The sequence below is a fragment of the Bombus vosnesenskii genome, unplaced genomic scaffold, assembly GCF_011952255.1.
Source record: "Bombus vosnesenskii isolate JDL3184/JDL3185 unplaced genomic scaffold, Bvos_JDL3184-5_v1.1 scf7180000016279, whole genome shotgun sequence".
NCBI classification, from domain to species: Eukaryota; Metazoa; Arthropoda; class Insecta; order Hymenoptera; family Apidae; genus Bombus; species Bombus vosnesenskii.
Window position 1 is genome coordinate 843,361 of NW_022884348.1, and position 23,167 is coordinate 866,527.

The following is a 23,167-nucleotide window of genomic DNA, read 5'->3' on the forward strand; positions in this document are numbered from 1 at the left end:
CATTACGTTAAGTACGTATATTGAAAAGATTTTCGCGCTTCGAGACTAAGCGTTGTTCGTAAGACGAGAAACCTTTTACTAAATGATAACGCGTAATCTAGGATGATGGCATTGCAGTATACGTACAATGTCATTTCGATCATAGTAATTTCTTACTCGTAAGTTGATGCGCACGAAACGTTGTTTATTTTTTCGGTATTTTTCATACGTTCCGATCAGATGATACGTTACAACGTTAGAGATATTAAAAATAGAAATATTTTTGGCATCGGATACGATACCGCCTGAGGCGCGCGTCTAATTAGACAGTAACGAGCGTAGATATCGTAATTGTGTGCCACTTGTGGCATTATAATCCGATTCGACATCCACTATAATTTAGTTGACAAATTGCAGCTTTGCTTCTCATTAATTACAGACCTACTATTAACCCGCAAGTATCGAAAGCAACAGATTTCCACACTCGTGCCAATAATATCTGCAAAATAGCTCGCCGTATGCCGATCGATATATATTACAACTGGATCGTCGATCAAAAAATTACACACGAAGTCAATGCAACTACCATAATTTACTAGATTAAACGGGATATCGACGACTGTAATTGGCGTTGAGAAGAGACATTAACTTGAAAGTTTTATCGAGAGTGTTAGTGATTTCGAAGTAGCCTAACAATTGAAAAATTACATGCGCGCACAAATGTCCAATCCCCTGTTACGTGTAATTTGTTTGAAACATTTATCAGTGTCGTATATTTCTATATTAATCGTGTATTTTTATTAATTTCGGATATGATAAAAGTTATACGGGAAGAGAGAACGTTTCTTTCAAGTTTCGAAATACTTTAGACAAATACGGGAAATGCGTCGTGGATTAAACTGCACTGTTACAAACTTGAAATTTGCGTTTAACGATAAATTCTCTCTGATAAGTCAAAACTACCAAGAGGAGAAATATCTAGCATTCTTTCTGGGATTCGACGCGATGGGTTGATAGGTAGTTACGACCAATAATAATAATCGAGAATTTCAGGAATAGAAGTCAATAATACGCGCACGTTAGGTGTTTCTACTCGCCTCAGATGCGTACAAATTATCGTGCTGTAACACTCGTCTAATCGTAAGCGAGCGAAACTAACGACGAAATAAACTCCCAAGATATCGATCGATGCGCTACTTGGTAAAAGAAAAAAGAAAGTAACAAAGTCGTGCAAGGAATCTTTTAAACGCTATTCTATTCTAACTATTTCATACTATTTCATAGACAGACTATTCTTACAGTTTTCCATTTTATTCCTTTCTCAAATGTAATCGACTTGAACTCAGCGGTGGTATTTTACCAACAATTGAATCTCTGGCGAGGTCTACGCTTAAACAAACTGAAACAAGCTTAATCGCTTAAACTCGACCGAACAAACATACGTCAATTCTAATTTTGCAAGTAAACTTTTCAAATGGCTAAATGTCAGCCTGCAACGTGAAAGTTAATACGTGGATTGTCAGTTAGCAAGCAAACCCCTTGCATGGTCAGAAGGAAGTTTCATTGGCGCGGACAGGGTTAACAGGGACCACATGTCTCCGTGTATATTGACCGGTTCCAGAATAAAAGGGATACGATGATTTCAATAATTTCGCCCGCGCATTCTTCATTCAAGCTGTTGACAGTGGAAAAAATCGGCTGCATCGACCCCTCTTTTCGTCGTAGTCGTAAATCTCGCAGGGAAAACACAAAGGTTTGTTTAGGCGTCAAGTTTGATACACGATCGCTCGTTCTCGCTCGCCTACTGGAATTCGAGGGTGAACGCGATCATCGAATGAATAATCACGGTGCAACACGTGTTTCTCGATGTAGTGCATCGCGTGCTGCTCTACATTTATCGAAGCTACGAATAGTCGAAGAAAGTTTAACTATGGTTACAGCTCGATTAATAGATAAACTTGTGCACTACCACTCGAAAGTGGAGTAGGACGTTTGTCCATTTCTTTCCAGATGCGAGATAATGAAATTGTCGACGAAGAGACACGAATCGCGTGTAATTTTATTGTCTGCTATTAATAGTACGCGTAATGGAACATCGCGATACGCTGCAATCGGCTTTTTAAAGTAAATTGTGCGAGTAAAAAATTACTTCGTTTGCTATTTTTCTTTTTAATTTGTAAGCTAGAAAATATGTGAACAAGCAATATCTTTAAGGCAGTGTCTAAAGACCGATAACGTAGACATTTTTGACATTTATCGTTTACATCTAAACGATAAAGCGTTTTCAATTCACGGTTTGCCATTGCGCGTATCTCTCGACCGTGTAACTTAAACTTTGAAAGTACATTTAAACGTAGAATTGATAACTAAATATTTCCCACGATACGAAAAGTAATTATAGCTTGAAAATGAAAGAAAATTATACAAAATTGCACGTAAGAAACTCGCAGGTAATTTCTCGAAACAACATAACAGCGCAACAATTTATATAAACACGAAACAGCACGGATTAATATTCCCTTCCATTGTCAACTTTACCCTCGTTTTTTATTATTATTATTATTATTATTATTATTCTTTCTACCACGTACATCTTGCTATACGTATTACTGACAATTATCATTATTATTAATATTATTATCGTCATCACAGACGTTCGATTATCTATTCGAATGAAATCCTCGGTTCTCGATAAACTTTATTATGCATAATCGATACCTGTACCAGTAAAATCGTACGAACGAAGCAACCTTCGTCGGTTCGCAAAGTGTGAGGAATGTTAATCAATGGCGGGGCTGTTGAACGGCAAATACGTTTGCCCCCTTCGGGAAAGTACATAAATCGTATTCTGGTTCGCAGAATTGGACAATCTTATTTCTGGTTCGCACCCTTCACGAATGCGCAAATATATCCGGCGAGATAAATTACATTATTCGAGGGTCAATGAGATCGTTTCTGTAATCACGCGATGCACACGTAGCTCAATGAAATTACTGTTTCGTGGTATTCCACATTTATCGCTGCTATAAACGACGGTATGCAACAGACATCGGGACTTTCGTTCTTTTTTCCAAGCCCGCCGCTGAAGAATTAACGAGGCGACGAATCGGATATAAATCATGCGGTTGAATCCGTTAACGAAATTCATTGTCTCGTATTTTAATCGCATATGAGTTATCGCGACGTAGCTTTATGTGTTTTACGTTTTGAAGAATCTCTTACGGGAACGACTTGCGTTAGACGGAGATTGGAACGGGATGTTAAATTTCGAAATATCGTAGAAAAATTGCCCCGTCTTTAACGATTTACGCGATAAGACCTCCCTCTTTACCTCCCATATTATTTTTCAATAAATCGAATGTAACGATCTTCTAAGGAATATCGTGCCAGTCGATTAGCCGTGCGTAATTCTTACCGTTAAACGTTAGTACGCGTTAACGCACTATGTGTACACATACTACATGCTATGTATAACTTCGGTTGGACATTAGCGTGGAATGGGACAAACGAAACGGGTGTGATCGCTTAATACGCACTTGGCAAGTGTAGATAATCGAAGATTCTGGTTGCTTGTCAGTAAGCGAACCACAATATTTCTAAACTCGCTGTAATTACATCTCGTTCCGAGAGATTACGTATCTCGCGTATATCCTTTTTTCTAATTACACACTGCGTAAACCTGTTCCACACAAATTTGCATCGTTGCAAGAACCGCAAAGTTTCCACTCGATAGCGAGGCATTTTTATAATGACGGAAATTTTGTTCTTTAGCTTCGCGGAAAGCAGACACTGGTCGGAAGAGAGCAAGCCCCGCCCTCGTTCCATCAACAAAGAATATAGCTCGATACGATTGATCGATCGATTGCTCGCTGAAAATTACGTTTCTTCGAGGAATATAACGAGAATACGTATCGAAGAAACGCTTTTCCTTTCTTCCGTCTTCGCCTATTTGGAACAAGCGCGAACGAAGATCGAATAACGCGTGTTGTTGGTGCCGCAAACGGGTTCAGATAAAACACGAATCAATGTCAGTCCCGCCAACGATGTATGCGGAAAAGATGAAAGCCGGATCGGGTTTCCGACTTTGCACTTGCAGCCATAACAGCGTCTGGACGCAACTATCCTCGCAGTATAGTAGCCGTTCGTCTCGGCGCACAGTGCACACACGTACTGGCTACGTATGAAACTAGAGGCATTATCCGCAAGTTGTTAATTTCACGCGAACATGTCGTTGTTACATCATTGATATGACAATACGCGCGATGAACGTACCATGTACGAAATATGGGATTAATCTGTACGCATATGTACGTATGTAGTTAATCAACATACGAAGAAGCCGATTAGCCATATTTTTGTGGAAGAGATGGTTGGTCGTGTGATGTTAAATGACGAGATAACTCTTTGTTAAAAACGTAGAGTGTATTTCGACTCGGACTGACGAAACGGATCACCTTACGATCGCGTTCGATTATTTATACTGATCGAGGGGAGGGTATCGGTAAATTTCCAATCGCCTTTGTTAGACGGTTCCACGTAGCGGCGACATCGTTTCTGCCCGGAGTTTAGTTATTACTACAGTATGTGCGTGTCCTACGATATTGATACTCCGAGGCAAGACCACACGCGGCTCGATCAGTCCTCTAAGTCGTGTGCCGCTACATTTTCAACTTTTTACAAGGCTGTAGTTCTCTAGTTCAGTACGTTGTCGACAAGTCCTATGTTGGCAAAATTGTCTTCGTATTTGCTTTCGTTCTTTTGTTTCTTTTAAATGAATAATCTGTCAGAGAATAGCAACGAAAACGCTGAAATCTTTAAGATGAACGTCTCCCACGATCTTCTTTGCGTCAAACAACTTCACCTTTAGACTAGACTTTAGATCTTGGACGAATTCTCATTCCTCTTACCAGTTTACGCATCGAATATACCTACTTAACTATGCAGTTGGCTTTGTATACTTTGTGCATGTTACGAACCCTCGTAAAACGGCGGCTGCTTCGAAAAAAAGACCCTCCTGACGACATTTCCATTTGGAAAGTTACGGTCGTGAACGTTGAACTTCGCCCACGTCTGTAACGTTACGACTCAATAACGCGAAACCCCTAAAGCGCGGCACGCGTAACCAATCGACCGTACAAAGTCGTGGCTTCCTCGTCGATTTTGCGAACTCCCTATCTTCTCCGATACCGACTCGTCAAACCCACAGAAGCAATCGTGTTTCCTTAGCTTTCGGTAAATTTCGGCAAACCGTCGATCTCCCACGATAGATATTTCCTAAGATAAATATAAAATTTGCAGTTACGTTCTCTATTTTTAATAGCCAGATTAGATCTCTACTAGATTTACAGCAATAAACACTATATTTTACCAATGATAAAACGGATACAACGTTCTTCGAACGATCTTCGACGGATAGCGAACACAGACTTCGTGAAAGCGATAGAAGTTCCACGTTGCCGAGTGAAAAAGAGAAACCTGTTTTATCAAACGATTTTTAGCGGTTCTTCTCGATTCTCTTCGGTATCCAAGCATTTCTCCTCTTGTTTGATAAAAAATTCACAAGAAAACTCTGTGACTCGATATCGCTGAAGCTGCTTTAAAAATATCGGATGTAACCGATTTTAGTCGTTAGTCGTACAGAAAGGAACAAGAAAGATGGATGGAAAATCAGTAAAATAAACAAAGAAAAAGTTAAATCGTTAAAGAAAACGAAGATAATGATATACCAACGATGGCAAGTGGCAAATGAGCATTAAATTAAAAACGGACACGCGAACGGTGGGCGGTTTCGGCGCCGTAAAGTCGGTTTTTCGTTCCGGTCGTACGCATTCTTTACGGTTGTCGACGGGCTGACCACGGATTTTTCCGCGGTGCAAACCGGGTAAACGCTGTAATTAGAGCCGATGAAGAACACAGCCGCTTTCGCTCGTCTAGAAACGAGTTACCATAAAGCGGACAGCGAAATCACAGCGCGGCGTAATGCCGGCGAAAACATAATGCTCGGTGTGCGGTCGTCGGTGGCCGGTCGAGCTGGTTCCGTGTTATACGTAATGTTAATTTACATCCTTCCATCGGGAAGCGTCGTTAATATTTCACCCCGCGTTAGCCCCGTTTCGTCGGCCGACCAGTAGCCAATACGACGAAACGAAGTTACCTGTTAAACGGAGGGGACGGAAGCGATGTTGCGCGAACCACAGCACCTCGCCAATTAGAACGTGATAACGACGAGTAATTAGACTACGTTACTGATAACGATCGCGAAATCTTTGCCTGCTTCTCGGAACGAATAAATTCTTTCGATTCGAGGATACCATAAAAGTATGCGACGATCGTAGCTAGCGATGGTATCGAGTTTAACGTACCTTCGATTTAATGACGTATAACGATGTCATTGCAGACGATACGTCGATAAAGTTATTGTTTTACGTTTATTGGAAACGTTTTACGTTTGTTAAAAACGAAACGATCTACGAGATTGAACGTATTATACGCGCAGGGTCTGGAAAGTATCGGAACGCTGCTAGACACCTTCTACGATTATACGTATCTTCTACGTGAGTTGGCCGAAATATGTTTAAACTTCATTAGCATCGTTACGAGACTCGACTACCGTGATCTCGTCGTTTCAGCGTATACGATGTCTGTCACGCGATAGTCGAGTCTCGCAGGACCGCCGATCGAGCGTACATCCAAACGTTTAGCAACGATATGTGGTATTTTTGGAACGTCGTATATGGCATTAATTTAGAAGCTTGTTACGTAAGGTTGATCGCGGACCGCCAATAACAAGCTGGACTAAAGGGAAGAACGTACGTAATAAAATATTGGCAATTTATATTCAGACGCAAACTTTATTCGACGGAACAGCGAAATAATTCTAATCGGTGAACTCGCGAAAGATAGATGCGAAATAAATTCGCGACATTTCGATCGTACCAATAGCTTTCGTTGCTCCTGTTACTTTACAACAAGCTGGAAAAGTTTTCGTACGCTTGACAACTTTTCTGAAAGAAAAACCCTAGACTCTAAACTAAACCCTAAGCTAACCCTCCCTTCATATTGTGTTTCAGCGCGAGTACACGGACGACTGCGTGTTCAACGAGACACTGGAACAGCACAATTACAACACCTACAGCTCGGCGAAATGGTCGACAGCAAAGAAAACCTTGTACCTCGGATTGAACCGTCGTGGCCAGCCGAGGAGGGTACAGGCCAAGGGTCACAATTTGGGTAGACTGTCCGCCTACGCGCGGGTATTAACTCAGGTCGCTCCTTCGGAGCGAGTGGAGGCTCTTCAAAGACGGCTGTTGGGAGCTCAACACAACGTTCGTCATCGGCATAACAGTCATCGCGGCGATTTGATTCAGCAATCGCTCTGTCCCACTCTTCCGGTACAGGAAAAGGATGGCAGAGATAAATTCAGGTGTCGCAAGCGAAAAAAGAGAAAGAAGAGAAAGCGAAGGTGCAGGCCAGGCGAGGTGCCGGGTCCACAGTGCCAAATGGTGGAGGTGAGCGGGAAGGGTGTGGTAGTTTCGGGCAGAAACGAGAGCCTAGCTTCGAACGGGACTTCGTTAGAGTCGAAGAGGTCCTGCGAGGGTGCTGCGAGCGAGGAAGCCTGCCGAAGAGAGGCACTTTCGGTTCCATCTAAGAAACGGAAGCTACGGGTTGACCAGACGAGAGGAGGAATATCGTCGGCTGGCGGCAGGAACATCACTACGGGCAGAAAGGTGGACGCGAGCAGGAACGTCACCGTGAGCAAAGCGGTCGCTGGAAGTAGGAACGTCACCGCGAGCAACAACGGTGAGAGAAAAGCACCAGCGTCAAACTCAAAAAAAGTAAAAGCTGCTGGCAGCATGAGTCAAAGTAAAAAGCCCAATTTGACAGATGGGAAGAGAAAGAGGAAGAAGGGGCCAGCAGCGGCAACGGCAGCGGCGGCGGCGGCGACGGCGGCGGCGGGGAGGAGGAACTCTACGGTACCTCTGGTCCGGAAGAGATTCAAGCCTGGCAAAGTGGACACCACGTCTGCGGTGCCCACGACAACTCTCGCATCGACCTCCGTAACGTCCTCCTCCTCCTGGTCGTCTCCTGGTACGTCAATCGCCCCTTGAGGGGAGGAAGTCTCGTCTAGGCGCAGGACCAAGCCGTCTTCCTCGTCGAGGAACGTGTCCGTTGGTTCGAATGGTACCGTGAGTCCTCCTAGAATAAAGAGAGCGTTCGGTGGAAATCGCACGGAAACGATAAATCGGGTGGCTTTTTACAGCGTCGCAGCTCGAAACAATCGGCGGTGACCGTGAACGTTCCTGAGATCGTTTTCGATCGATATTCTCCGAAATTCGAGCCCGTCTTACCGTGCAACTGTCCCAGACCATGGATACCTCGAGATCGTTGTCCAAATTCTTACGCTATGGCCACGACGGACGAGCGTTCCGACCGACTGCCGTTTCCAACGAATACGTTGGAGCAATCGATATCGCTAGATAATCGAGAAGAGGCTGTTCTACGCGTGAACATAAACGTTGAAAATGTATAATAAAGCTTCGAAGTATCGATTTTCAGCAAATACGCGGGTTAAATTTTCAGACTCTATCTTTTCTTCAAAACGTGGAACGTTTCTTGCGAGCATATACGTTTCGATCATCGGATATTCTATTTCTCAGAATGACAATTCGAACGGAACACGAATCCATCGTAACGATATCCTTGCCCGTCGACGACGAACACTCGTCTTCGACGACGTTTTCGAACGACTATTACGCGACTATTACGATCGATATATCGAACGTTCGCCATCTCGATCGAAGCAACGATCGAAATGACAATCGGCGGCACGTTAGACCGTGCGAGAAGAATAAGCCGGTGGAAGGAGTCGACGATGCATACGACAGCGAAAGGTTCGACACGCCGGAAACTGTATCTATAGTTATACGGTCAAGCTCCGGGGATCCCACTCGAGAGACTGGCCATGCGAGGTGGTACACGCGATCGCCTTGGGCCAGATTCGACCGCGTTTCGCGGCAATCAATGTAAACTTACGTGTACATAGTAATCATGCTACGTTTACGATTAACAACATACTCCACATTTATGTATGACGATTGCGTGCGCATGAAATGTTCCCCGCGGAAAACTGTCGGTGTTTCGACCCCGCGAGTGGCTTCCAATCGAAAGAAATTCGAGGATGAAAGGATGTTCCACTTTTTTTTTTTTTTTTTTTCAGAATAAGTAACATACTCTGTGGATGAATGCTTCGATCTCTTACGCTTCCAAGTATCTCTTCTCCGTACGGTAATCCGACTAAAAGAGTAATTTTCAAATTTCTTAACATTACGCGACAATTAAATACTCCGATGATATGTAAAAGAGAGCTTGCGGAAGTGACGAGTTTCGCTTTTCATTAATTCCTTTATTTCGTTACATACCTAACTACGATACGTCGTTCGTCGCAACAAGACAATACGAATCGAACGATGGTAAATTTAGCAAAGACGATGTATCATCCCTTCTCTGTATTCTTCGATTTACGGAGTTTATCGATGTGTTTCGAGCGGCTCATGTATAGAATCTATAAAAATCAACGCTAAGCTTCGTTAACTCGGATCAGAAGAAAAATAAAATCTCAACCTTACACAGTTAACGTGAAATTCCATCGGAGAAACACGCCTTGAACGCGAAAGAACCTTCGAAAGACACGTGCCTGTCGAGACAACGTCCCATTAAGCCGTATCCCAATTCGCTTCGATTCCGAGCTGCGTTCTGCTGAGAAAAAGACACGCGGTGTCGGATAAAAGGAAATTGAAAAGTAGAACGTTCTGTCTGGTGGATGATATGGGAAGAAACAGGCGCGTGTTGGCCGAGAGAGAGACGTAATTATCGTACGAGAAGGGATGTGGTCATGCGGTGGCATAAAATAACGGCGAGGCCGTGTAACGAGCACTAAACTCGAGCTTTAATCCTCGAAGCACGATTCTCAGCTGATCTCGCGAGCAACGGTGCGGCCGCGTTCCGCGATCCTTCGCGAGTGTAGTCAATGATCTAATTAGGCTGAACGGGCAGCCATGTACGTGGTTATTTTCTTAATGGCGACTCCACGGTCGATTTCTCTGCTCCTCGTAATTCCATGTAAACGTTTTCTACGATCGGTCGCATGGAAATCAATGAATTTGTTAATTCGCCTCGACCAAACCTTGTTTCTGCCGATACAACTTCCGCTTTCTCTCTAATAAGCAAAGTCACCGACGAAACACGCCGACTAATATGTTTACGCATTAATTACAATAATGTTAGATATTAATTACGATAATCTCTGAAATGCACGCTCGTTACAGTGACACGCCTCGTACATGCCGCTTCATCGGAACTCCACCCCCTGTCTCTCTCTCTCCCCCTTTCTCTCTCTCTCTCTCTCTCTCTCGTCAGATGTTTTCGTAATATTTGCAATTTTCGCCATCTTCCAGCGTATATTCCATCGAATCTCCTCTTGGATTATAAGTAAATCAGCCTACTCACGTCGAGCCATGTTAATATGCACGCATCGACTTCTAGGCTTCGTAAAACCGCGTCAAAATAGGCTTTTGCTTATCAACCGAAACGATATATTGATTTTCGATCGATGCATGCTTCGAATACCGATGCATCGATACCGATCTACCGCTTGACGAACCAACGCCGAGGTTTCTAACGTGCATATCCACGCAGGTAAGAGGCAAGAGAAACCTGATATCCCAGGCGCCGCTCTTCTACAGTCCCGCGTAATACTTTGCCCTGATTCCAGTACTTTTCTTCGTCTCCTCTTATCCACGTAATTCGTTATAAAAATCGTACGTTAAAATTTAGTAATTGACGGATAATGATATTTTGCCCCGAGTAACGTGCAGATAAATTTCACGGATCATGGAGCGCATAACAGCAACAAGTTCGATGATACATGAAACGAATTCGACGAATTAATGGTAGCTTAGCGTGCGAGATAACGGCCAAAAGGATTAAAAGTACTTTATAAATGTAGGAATGTTATATTGTAAGCTTATAGAAAACAGTATGATAAATACAATATCGCAATAATACCGCGTTTCGCGTGTTCGTTTCTCGCTAATTCTACGACGCAACGACACAACGAATTTTTCCCTTAACATACCTTGGTAACGCTCGCAACACTCCTTGACAACATTAACATATCTTGACAACGCTAATAAACAATTATCCCTCACGCCACGTCCTTCCCTGACGTCGCACTATCCCACATAAATGCCTGTGTTACCTTTCTTTCGACAAAATTTTCCCCGGAAACATCACCTTTGTTCGGTCAAACTGTACGTATACCGTAACCTGCATCGGGAATGCCAGAAGTCGATACGCGCGTCGTAAGATGCCTCGCGAGGTATGTTAAGCCGTTTAAGAGTTTCTCTCTCGTCTCGACTCATCAACCTGGAAAGTTGCAAGACACAGTGAAAAGGAAAGACACCTTGAACATTATCAACGTCGTCGCGATTAGCTGCGACAAAATAATGACTCGCAATAAAAGATGTAACGATGGTAGTATTAGGCGAGGAATACGGGAGAGAAGTCGATACGCGTGAGAGATGCAGCATAGATGAAACTAGTCGGACGATCAACCGAGAGACCGCTGAGAGGAGACTCGAAGATAATACAATCGAGGAAATTAAGGAGATGATAATTAAGTCAGAATTGCGTGCGATTCTCGCAATAGTTTCGATTTCGCGGTACCTTCCTACGCAAGATAACATCGACAGACACGTTTTTTCCCTTTCGCGTCGTTTCGAAAGAGATTCGCGTGTCGCGTTCCTTTTTTTCTCTTTCCTGGAGTTTGTAAAAATCGACGCTTTCACGGCGAGACGTGAAAATGTTCGATGTTTGTCGCCTCGCTGTAATCGCGCGTTAAATCGCTCGTTTGCTGCAACAGCCACGTAACTCAAAAATCGCGACTCAAAGGGAATTTAAAGGGTTTGAACGCTTTCAGTCGTTGTAATTTCGCAGATCGCGTGAAATCGACATAATAAGAGAGGTGGCGAACTTGTACGAAAATATCGTAATAGTCTCATTTGGTTAGATAAATTCGCATTTACCTTTAAAATTATCTCCGCTTACTCCGCGATGAAGATGTATTTAATATTGCGTCGTTATCGCGAAAAAATACTCTCAACAAGAAGCTATGTGATTGCAATAATGTCGTAGTAATACAAGAATACTCTTTACTTCAACGAACTTCGAACGATTAAAATAGGAGCAAATGTGAAAACACAACAGCGATACAAGTATTCTCGCGTGGTAAATTTTAGCAGCTCCGCTTACAGGATTCGATCCGTAAAAGATCGAATTTCTTTTTTCTATTAACTTAAAAACTGCAAATTTTTAAGTACGTCGTTGTTACAGCAAATCGGGGAAATGTATTTGGTCGGTGAAAAAATGATGTCGGTTTAGCGCATGCAAGTATAAATTAATTTACGCGTTTCTGTCTTGCGTAATTACACCCGATTGTACTCGTCGTTTTGTACGATTATTCCACCACTTGGGAAACTTCTCTATGGCATCTTTGTAGAAAAAAAGGCCGAGTTCGATGCAGAAAATACGAGCTGAATTTTTTATTTTTCTTCTATCCAAAAAATTTCACAATGGTCGAAACGGGTGATAGAGTTCGGACAGTGCTGCGTCTAGAGTTTAAAAAATAGGGAGGCTAAGAAAGAATCGCAAATAGTTGCATTTACGCGTCTCCGGATTCGTATTTACTGCGTGACTAACCGTTCAGTTAAACGAGCAGCGTTTCCTGAACGCTGAACATCGTCGAAAGCTGAAAAACCGACTTTAGATTGCCAGCAACCCAGTGAAAAGATAAATGAGAATTATTGGAGGGAAGCGTATTCCGATCGCGAACGATGGATGTGTTCGAACAAGGCAATAATAATAGTAAACGAATGTCTATGTAATTCCAGGAGGAAGAGCGGTTTTCGAACCAAGTTCTGTGAGGTTTTTAAAGAAGGGCACGAATAATTTTGTACGACTCGTGTAAAGAGATTTAAAGTATTAAATTACCGAGAAAGAGAAGTATTAAAACATTTATAGAGATATTTACTTGTAAAGTTAACGTTAAGGTAAACCGACCGTTTGTTATTCTAACAATGGGCAACAGCCAACTGCCAAAAATGTCTAATTCTACGATAAGATCGATCGATAGACTTAACGAGAATAGTAATTAAAATTGAGCATCGTGAACGAAACTCGCGTGTCTTCCTAAGTACCGTAAAAGTAATCGACAAATTTGAAACTAACGGAGAACGTTTAGCTTTGTATTGTTCCGATTATAAAGAGAATCTTGTTAAATATAATCGAGTGAAAATATAGAATATTATATCGTGTCTGAGGTACTAGGATCGATTACAATATTGTGTTCATTTTTTTTTTTTCGTTTATTTTGTAATTTAATCCTTGCAAGGAGTACGATCCGAAGGATCGTTTTGTAAATTATTTATTGTTCGTTCTAATCAGAACCGATATTGCTGAAAATTAGCAATAATCCTAAATATTCGTAGGTACGAACCTCGCAATTATACGTGTAGATCAAGCTTCGCGCTGAAGAAAATGGCAATAACAGAAAGATACTTTCGTTTCGCTTTTTTATACCAACACTGTGAATGAACTGCCTTTTAAATTTAATGATAAAAGTAGAGTAAAGAAAAAAAAAATAGAAAGAAGAAGAACTGGCACGCCCAACTAGATATTTTACGATTCTAAAAATGTTCGTTGCCTAGAGCTAATCGTTCTAGCAGAGTTACAATATTTTCTACCGTCAAAGAGAGATAGGGAACCGATTTATGAAAGTATGGAACAGTGATTGAAACTTAGCAATAGTCGATAAGAAAGAAAAAAAAAAAAAGGATAACCAGAAAGAGATTCTATCGCCCCCAACGTCTCCTCGAATCTCGATTAAACGAGTTTGCGATATATTTACATATCGATAAGGAAAGAGTCCGCCAGAAATATCTTGACCTCGCTACGAATCTTGTAGGAACCACCTATTAATCTAGTAGTATATTTATTAAAGACTTATTTATTGTAAACAGTTGACTCCGTGTACATAGGTCTACGATCATTACTCATCAATCATGCGCATCGATCATGTGTTCTTCGTATGTTGTGTCTAGTGTCTATCCCTCGGGCATACGAATTCGTCAAAAATAATCGACAAATCTTTCACCTTCTCCGCCGCCTACTCGTTTTCCGGAAAATAGTTTTGCGTTCGTATCGTAGAAAATCGTTGACAACGATGTGGTGAAAACATTGAGCGTATATAATAGTATGATTATAATGTATCTGCTTGAAAATGTCTGGAACTTCGAATCGATAAATTCGAAAGGTGCTCTTTACCTCGTTAAATTGTCGATTGACGCGGCATAATGTTTGTAATATTTACAATTGGCAAGATGTTCTATATACGGCAACTACGATTACAATAATAAACGAAATATATACGTATATTTCTTGGAATATGCGAGTGTACTTACATCGATACTACGTTAGTTTGTTATAAAACTGTAGACTAGAGAAAATCAATGTAATACATTGTCAGGACGCAATAAATGCAATTTATGTTTCTAAGAATACGACCTCTCTGAATTTTTTTCAAAATTGAACGACAAAGACAGCACGTGAATTCTATGATATCGGGGACACGTAACTAATATACGTTACACGCTTGAGATACAACGTTTGACAAAGATAAGCAATAAATAAGACAAATTTGCGAATGATAATAAAAATAAGAAAAATTTATAGCGTATAAAGGAGATGATATTCTCTGCTGAAGCAGTTTTTCATTTATTTCGTTACACGTGAAATGGGAAGGAAAGGATTACACGGAAGAACTTTTGTACTATAACCGAGCACGAAATTGCGACGATCTAGAAAATGAAATTTTCTTCTTGATCCAGGTGCTGGAAGCTTATCAACTAGGAAGCAGTTTTCCCAAGCGTAGTACCACAGTTACGCAAGCTGCCCGATAATAGTCGCTTCCGGCGGAACTGAAATTGGATCGCTTCGCTCTTAACGAACAAAGTCAGTTTAATTTCCATTTCCAGATGATAACGCACACAGTCCTCTTATATTTCGGTTTCCTTAAATTACGGAAGCGAAGCGGAGCAAATACCTTCATGCTCGGCTTTGGAACGTTCCAATTAATTCGAACGGGCGAATTTATCTTGACGAAATAAACTCCAGCTACTCGCAATTAGCCTACATTCTCTCAAATAGCAATTCTTTTATCCTGTAATTTAGTTCTCTAACTTTGTCCGATCCAATTTAATTTTGTCTTGATATCGCTCCCTCCTAAATCTTCTTTTACTTAAAGGACCGTATATAAAATAGCAGGCTTCCTTTTTAGATTGGTCTCTCCAAAATGAAATTTAACGTGAGAAGAAACGAAAAGAAATTTTCGAGAGGAAACAGAGATAAGCGTTTTGTTTGGCAAGCGGAAGGAAAATTTTACGCGAGCAATTTGAAATATCATTTAAACGTACTTTTAACAAAATAACATAAACGATAGCGATTATACTCGCGTGATAAACGACGATAGTTGAGGATTAACGCAGAAAATTTGATTACATAAAACAAAGAGTATAGAGGTCGAAACGAAAACACAATGTGTATCATTTAAATGCGTATAACCTCGTAATACCCGATAAAAGTGAATTTTTTTCTTATTTTTTTAATATCTTTAATCGTAGCTTATCGGTTTCATATAAAAAAAAAAAACAAAGTAGAAATTTATTTCATAACAGAGACCTATCGAAGAACTCGCAATTTTTCGCTGCATCGTGTCACGTTATACACGAACGCAAGATAAAACCGAGCACTTTCCGTGTAAAGAAAGAATAGCACAGACGCGAATATTGATATTTTTGGCGAATTCCGAGCCACCGCAATTGTAACAAAGTATGCGTGTTTTATTCTTTTTCTTGACGAACGAGACAACGAGCGGTTCGTCGGGACTAGAGGTAAAAGACAATCATTGTAACGATACAGCATGCATGGACTGTAGGAGTTTCTAACGAAAGACAATAAATGAAAGCGACATTTGTAAAGTGCGATGCGACGAAGATTCGACGGAAGAACAAGGGAACGTCTCTGAAAGCGATTTCGTTTCTGTGCGCGTCATTAAGAAAATCCGCGTCACGTGCCGTTTCGATTCAAGCAATACGAATGTGCTACACATTATACATTGTAATCGTCTGGAAAATCGCAATAAAGAGAAGCAAAGGGAAATACAACGATATCTGTATCGATATAATCGTACTCATGCCATACGACGATCGTTTTCTTCGCGCTTAATACGTTCGTATACTCCATTGCGGAAACAGGCAGTAACGGAGGAAACAGCGTAACGCAGAAATTTATTTGTGTCATTTTGATTGAATTTAAAAAGGCAGTAAAGCATCGGTAGAACGTATATCGATCAATTCCATGGATATTTTCACTCATTTATGCATTCGATCGCGATAAATAAATTTATGCAGGTACGTCGGTTATCTCGTTGACAAGTTGTACGTTAATCACGCGCACGAATGATAAAATTTGCGAAAAGTAAAGTCGACAGTTTTGATTCCAACGATAAGGAACTCGTATAACATTCTGCTCTAAAGAAAAGACAGTAGAATATTCCAACTGCGACTGAACGCAGTAAAACCATGTAAAAACCGATTAACGTCGATTTGCCACGAGCTGATTATTCGATAGATACTGCCTTTTTTACACGATTGAATTATTTATTTTGACCGAAACGACTGACAATACGCACGAAAGAAGGGGTCAGAAAAGCGCAGAAATTTCATTATGAACGAAAGGAAGAGGTATATGATTATAGGCAAAAGAGAGTAGGGAGAAAATCATAGACGCTTATTTTTTTTTGTAAATTCTTATTTTAAGTATCGTTTTCTGGTCGTGTAAGATGATCGTGGACGCTTTAAAATTTAACGATAAAAAGATTAAAATAAGTAGTTTTTTGTATGACACGCAGTTCTATCGAATTATATAAAAACTGCGCGATCGTTAATCGTTACTCGTACAGCGATGAATTACAGTCGGTATTCGAGATCTTACGATCGTTGGAAGAATATTGATTTTGCCAAAAATTGCGCGATGAATAAAAATAGGTATGAAAGAACGGGAAGAGATAAGGAACACGGAGAGGATCGATTTAGGAACGGGTCGACAATGAAACTGGTCTACCACTGCCGTTTTTACGCTCTTATCTAATTCTTATAGCCTGAAATTGCTAAGATTATAGAAAGGAAAAAAAGGAGAGAAGGCAAAAGAGGATGAGCGAACGATTGCTAAAAAGATCGACAAGAAAGATAGAATAAAAGAATTAACCCTTGCCTCCGGGGTAAATGTTAGGGCGCGATGCGACGTTTCGTTCTACTGTTTGATTAAACCGCCATTATCGACGCTAACATCGAAGATCCCTTTCCGCTCTTGTCCAGTTTCCTCGTGTATGTACAATTTCTTTCTGTTCCTTCCAAGAACAGTGGAAGAAGCAGCTGCGAAAAGAGAGACGGGAGTATGGAAATTACTCGGTATGCTCGTGCTACCTCTTGTGACGCTGATTCGATGGAATAGTTCGACGAAGAAAAAATGCGTTTAAGAAATTTATCTTCTCTCTTGTTCCTTCCGTGGAGAATCCCACCATATGATTCGTCGCCATATAATTTTTACAAGTAATAAAGAAAATATTATCGAACATAGTGTGATTTCCTTGTTTATTTCGAACATCCCATTTTCAACCAAAAACCGACAAAATATAAACTCTGAAATTCTCTAGTTTCGTTACATTTGTCTCGTTTAATCGATTTTTCGTTTGGTACAACGAAAGACGAAATCGTATTTTTAATTAACTTTTCTTCTCGGGTATTTTAAAACATATTCCCTGCTATTTTTCTTATTTAATATCTATAAGCATAGCTGAAACAAGTATAGTTGAAAAATAAGAAATGGTTATCTCTTTTGTAGCCTTAAAAAACTTGTCTCTGAAGAGACTAATTCTAAGCAATAATACCATCGATCGACGATGCTATTTTTTTCAAAAAAAGCCTTCTGTGATGATATTCCAGTTTACCTTTACCGTATTCTTTGCATTCTTTGTACAAGACTAAAGAAAATGGTAAAATATCGCTGAAGCAAACCCTTCCATCTTAAAGAAGTTCTGCCACTTTATATTTATATATGTTGTTTATAGAACACGTCGAGTCAAGTATACCTGTACACCTTTTTAGACACAACTAGCTAGGTAATTTAGTTAATATTAGCGACGATTTAAAAGCTAGTTCTGTTAAACTCGTAGCAGTCTCGATTATTTATCTTACATACGCTAAAAGTTCAGAACGCTTTTCATACATTTGTATGTATTTTTCATTTTCAAAGGTAATCGTAGAAATATCGGTACATAGATGGCAACAAAGAGAACGTTATGCTGGAAAGATACGCTAAATTCCTCTTCCAATAAACAGTTTATACACGTATGTATGTGGCATGTTCTCGCGATAAATTAGCGACCAAGCAATACGCTTTCCATTGTAAAATAGACGCTGTTACCTCGAGCAATTCGAAACGAAGGCCAGAATAAAGTGACCAAAGCGGCTTATCTGTCTTTCACGCGTTAAAATCATTTCGGTGACACGAATCAAGTATTGAGTTTCTGCGACGACATAATCCTACGATGTAGACGGAGGCAGGCACACGGCAACAGAAATTAGAAACCTATTAACCGGTTGATTTACGACGATCGAATATTACAGAGCGAGCTGCGTGGTGAAGGGAACGCGAGAAAAAACTCATAAACATATCATTAAAGGTGAAAAAACTTCTCGTGAAAAGAAGACAGGAGAAAGGAAAGGATCTAGAGAAAAGCACGATCGTGTAGAAGCGACAAGCGATCGATCCAAGTAAACTATAAACGAAAACATGCAACTAGACGGCGACGGTAATAACCGTACTGAGCAAAAAAGGGAAACTACAATTTAAAGGTACGAAAAACTGCGAGATAAGAAACTGAAATCTTTCAACGATCTTGCAACAGGTTCGCATATCCGTTGTTCATTGACGGATCGAGCGCGTATCGTTGATCGTTCGCTATGCTGTTACGATGAAGATATAAAAGGTAATCGAGTTCAACGTTCCGTAATTCTTTAACGTTGATGCTAATCCCTTTACACCGTTACACGCTAACGTTACCAATTGGTAGCAACGATATTGCCATAGACAGCATAGCGAACGATAAAACTGCATGATGGAAAGATTCCTGAAATTATTCCCGGTTACCGATAACTGTCCGGTTAATACCGATCGTATAAATTTCTCTCTGATCTGCATTGTAATCTTGGCCGATTATTAAAAAGTTAATGTCTCGCACGATCTCGTAGGAAATACGAGGGAATTCTTATTAAAACCTACAACGGCGCGTAGGAAGCCGTACGATTTATAGTAATACCGGCAGTCCGCGAACCAGTTGTACGCGTTATCTCCTCGGCGATCCAAATGAGAGCCGTTGTGTTCAACAAGGTGAAATGTTTTTCAAAAAGCACGCCAAAGTAGATGCGGATAGCTGTCAAAATCGAGCACGCAGCGAATCGTTAAATCATTTTGCCGCACATTTCGTGTAGCTGTAGCTAATTTGCATCCGTGCGACAAGTAAACCGCCCAGAGCGTCTACCGTCCAGTCGCGTTATTGACAAGCGCACTAAATGCCTGTACAGTGTCATTACTGTCAATATTATCGTATTTTCTATAATGCACTAAGACGGTATCGGGAGTGGCGTTATCGGGATTATTGGTGTCATCGTTGTAATTATTAAAGGAGTATCACCCGGACAAACGGCTTCCTGGTTGCACGATGAATCGGATCATAGTCGGTGGTAGAGGAGGCTCGCTCGATCGCTTGTTCTAGCGATCGTTCTAGCTAGCCAGATCGGCTTCAATTATTCAAATAAGCGCAGATGAGAGAGTCGATAGCCTTGGCGGATGCACGGATGGGAAGTACTAGCTCGAGGAAGCGTCATGCCACGGGTGTAACCCATAATTCCTAGACGATCTTCCTTCGAGTCGCCGCGTCGCCTCGAAACACGCGTGCCCGTCTTTCTCTCCTTGTCTTTGTTCTTCCAGACGCGACGTTTTCCAAGATTTTCGATACACAGCCACAGCTGTGGTACAGAGAGTGTGGTTCTCGACCGACAAGCGGGAAAACCGAGGCAACCTGGTTGGCCGTCTTTAACGACCACGTCGGTTTCCTTGGAACAACAATCTCGACTTAACAAAGTGTCGAGAGAACAATCACGGTGCTGCGTAAACGAGGATTAACGACACGATTTTTCTTTACTGTTTGCAACCACCAACGAGCTGTTTTAACTATCTACAGAAGCAACAACGACACAGGAGCACTGCGATGCTCTCGCTCGTACACGATCGACGTCTTGCGTCCCTGAAGAATGTTCATCACACTCGCGAGCCACGGAGATAATGACAACTTTCTTTTTTCCTGCCTGTTACAGCCCGGAGCCGAACGTGCGTCAAGCTATTCTCTTTTTCTCTTTCTTTTTTCTTTTTTTTTTTTTTTTTTTTTTTTTGTCGACGATGGACTAACAGGAATGCAAGAGCTCGTGCAATGGCTCGAGGAATCCGGAGGTTTTCTTCTTTTCAGAAGGTTAGGTCGCGGTAGGATCGCGACAACAGTCAGATAAACGGGACGCTTTCAATTGGTAATCGATTTCAATTTACGAACTTTTTACGCCACCGTTATAATTGATTCGCGATCTTCGTGTTTCGTTGGTAATTTGATTTCAACATTTTCATGATTACGATAGCAGATCGTCGTATAGGTAGTCGTCATTTCGAAAACTGTTTATTTTTTACGAATCGCGAATTGTTTGTATATTTTCATCCGTCCGCCACGTTCGTATTAATTATTACGTGTATTTTTTGTAATATAAAGCAGTTCGATGTGTAAAAATACCTTGCTTATAACAGTTACATACAGAAATACAACGGTTGACAAAATTTCGAAATTTCATTAGCGCTGTAACGAAACTTGATTATCATAATTGTATTGATAAAATTTTGTAGACGTTAGCAGATATTTAGCAAATGCACTTTGCAAAGTATTTGAACTATATATATCGAAATATATCGTATATATTTGGCTTCTAATTGCTGTCGAGAAATGCTTAAAATTAAAAACCGATACGACGAATAGTACGTCCCGTAAAAATTGTATTTTTCTTGTTTCATAATAACTGGAAATCGCTCGTTGCGACTCGAGCACATTCATCTTCTAATAGAATTAAATTGCCCTCGTGAGATTATTCCTAAATAAAGAAAGACAAGATATTTGGTATGCTGCAAATGTAAGGACGATCGATCAATCATTGGAAATTATAAATAAGCAGCCTGAGTTTGTAATTTCGCCTGGGGTGGTCCAGGCCAATGGCTCGTTGCAACACTATTATAAATTCTCCTCAACTACGAATGATATATTATTGAACCACGTTTAGAATGTAAATAAGATTGATGAAACGAGTATTAATTATCGACATTCATTGCCACAATTATTTTACCTGACGCGTGTAAACGGTCTCATATCGGTCTCTTATTTTGTTCGAGAATATTAAAGCACCGCGATAATGGGCACAAGGTAATTCAAATCTAGCTATAAACTCATTACGTGTAAGGAACGTGTTAATGTTAGTTAAAACAGTTGATGCTATTTTATGAGAAGAATAGATATATATTTTAACGAAACTTTACTAAAATAGCAATAAATGAAATTAATCGGTAGAATTTTATTTGTAGAAATCGTTCAACGTGCTTCTGTAATTTTAATGAAAATTTCGGAAACGTAATATAATCGATAACGATATACGAGGTAAAACGATTTTTTAAATCTAAGGCATAAACTTGTATAAAGATTTATGAAATTCGTTACTTCAAATAATTATAAAATGTAACATTAATATTTATGCTACATCTTATGTAACGATCTGCTTTTCCAACTAGCTTTATATTAAAGAAGAAAGTACATTATAATACCTACGTGAACACGTAACAGACAACTTTAGAACGCACCTTAACTTCGAAATAGGTTCAACTTCAGCAAGCATGCTGTGCGTGTATTTCATACGATGAAAATGTATTGTACGTAGCAAGAAACGTATTCATCGTTTAGGAATAAAGCTATTATTCTCTTGCCAAGTGTGTTCGTCTTTTATAGAACCAGTCGTTAAACCAAAGTGTAAATCAACAGAGCTTAAATAAAGTTTAAGTTCGTTACCTACCGATCGCGAACGACTTCGTCTTTTCAGAAACAAGAAGGAGAAAAGATCGCAGAAGACTGTCTCGACTGCACGCTCTAGCGATGGAGTATATTTATAAGTAATAATGCAGCCACGAAGAAGAAAGCTAGTAACCTCGGTTAATAAACTATTATACCGGAGTAACCGGTAATAAGAGTGCGAGTACATTAGCCCGCATAATTTTAGCACTCGCTAGCGCTTCAACGTAACTCTTTGCCCGTTGCGTCATAGCATATCGTGGGTGAAGATGGCACCGTTTCGTTACATAACGTCCTTCGAATGCTATCTTTGCTTTATACGCTAACTCTATTTTCGTCCTACAAATTTCATGCCGTCCAGCGACTACTATTAGACTACTATTAGACTACTATTTCCCCTATCTACTCTCTTGTACTTCGTAAGAATGCGATCACCGAGCCAGCAACGTTGCAAAATCAACGCGTTCATATTGCGACCTGTTGCGACGATCCAAAGATGCGTACATTCGATTCGATGAATTATAAGAGCATGAGTTAACAAGAACGTGATTATCGTAGAGAGAATGAAGTTTGAAGATAGTAATAAGTATAAAACTATTGTAAAATTAGAGAAATTAATAATCTTATAATTAGACTGTAGATTTTTGTACGAGTTCGTACATTTACGCGTGACGAGGTTCGTTTACACGAATACATTTTAAAAAATAGAAATTCGTTTCATGCTCTAAACGTTATAACGAGTACTTTGAACATTTCATATATTCTTACGTATTTTGTAAATTTTGTATTTTTAGCCAAATTTAAGTTTCTCATAAATGCATAAATATCCATTGCTTGCCTATAACGATGAAGGCGTATTAATAT

At 40.4% G+C, this 23,167-nt stretch overlaps 1 protein-coding gene across 5 annotated transcripts in view; it reads left to right on the forward strand.

Annotated features, from left to right (window-relative positions):
* Nucleotides 1–10,372, forward strand: part of LOC117242771 — a 147,168-nt gene extending 136,796 nt beyond the window's left edge. The window contains exons 3-5 of one of the 5 annotated variants that reach the window (XR_004495335.1): nucleotides 7,050–7,779; nucleotides 7,851–8,160; nucleotides 8,240–10,372. Coding sequence is in view for 3 of the 5 variants with exons in the window: in XM_033509689.1 (XP_033365580.1) it covers nucleotides 7,050–8,087 (1,038 nt within the window). In the remaining 2 variants the exon portion in view is untranslated. Of the gene's footprint in view, nucleotides 1–7,049 lie in introns of all 5 variants that reach the window. The other 4 variants (XR_004495334.1, XM_033509690.1, XM_033509693.1 and 1 more) reach the window with 4 other exon arrangements.
* The last annotated feature ends 12,795 nt before the right edge of the window (nucleotides 10,373–23,167 follow it).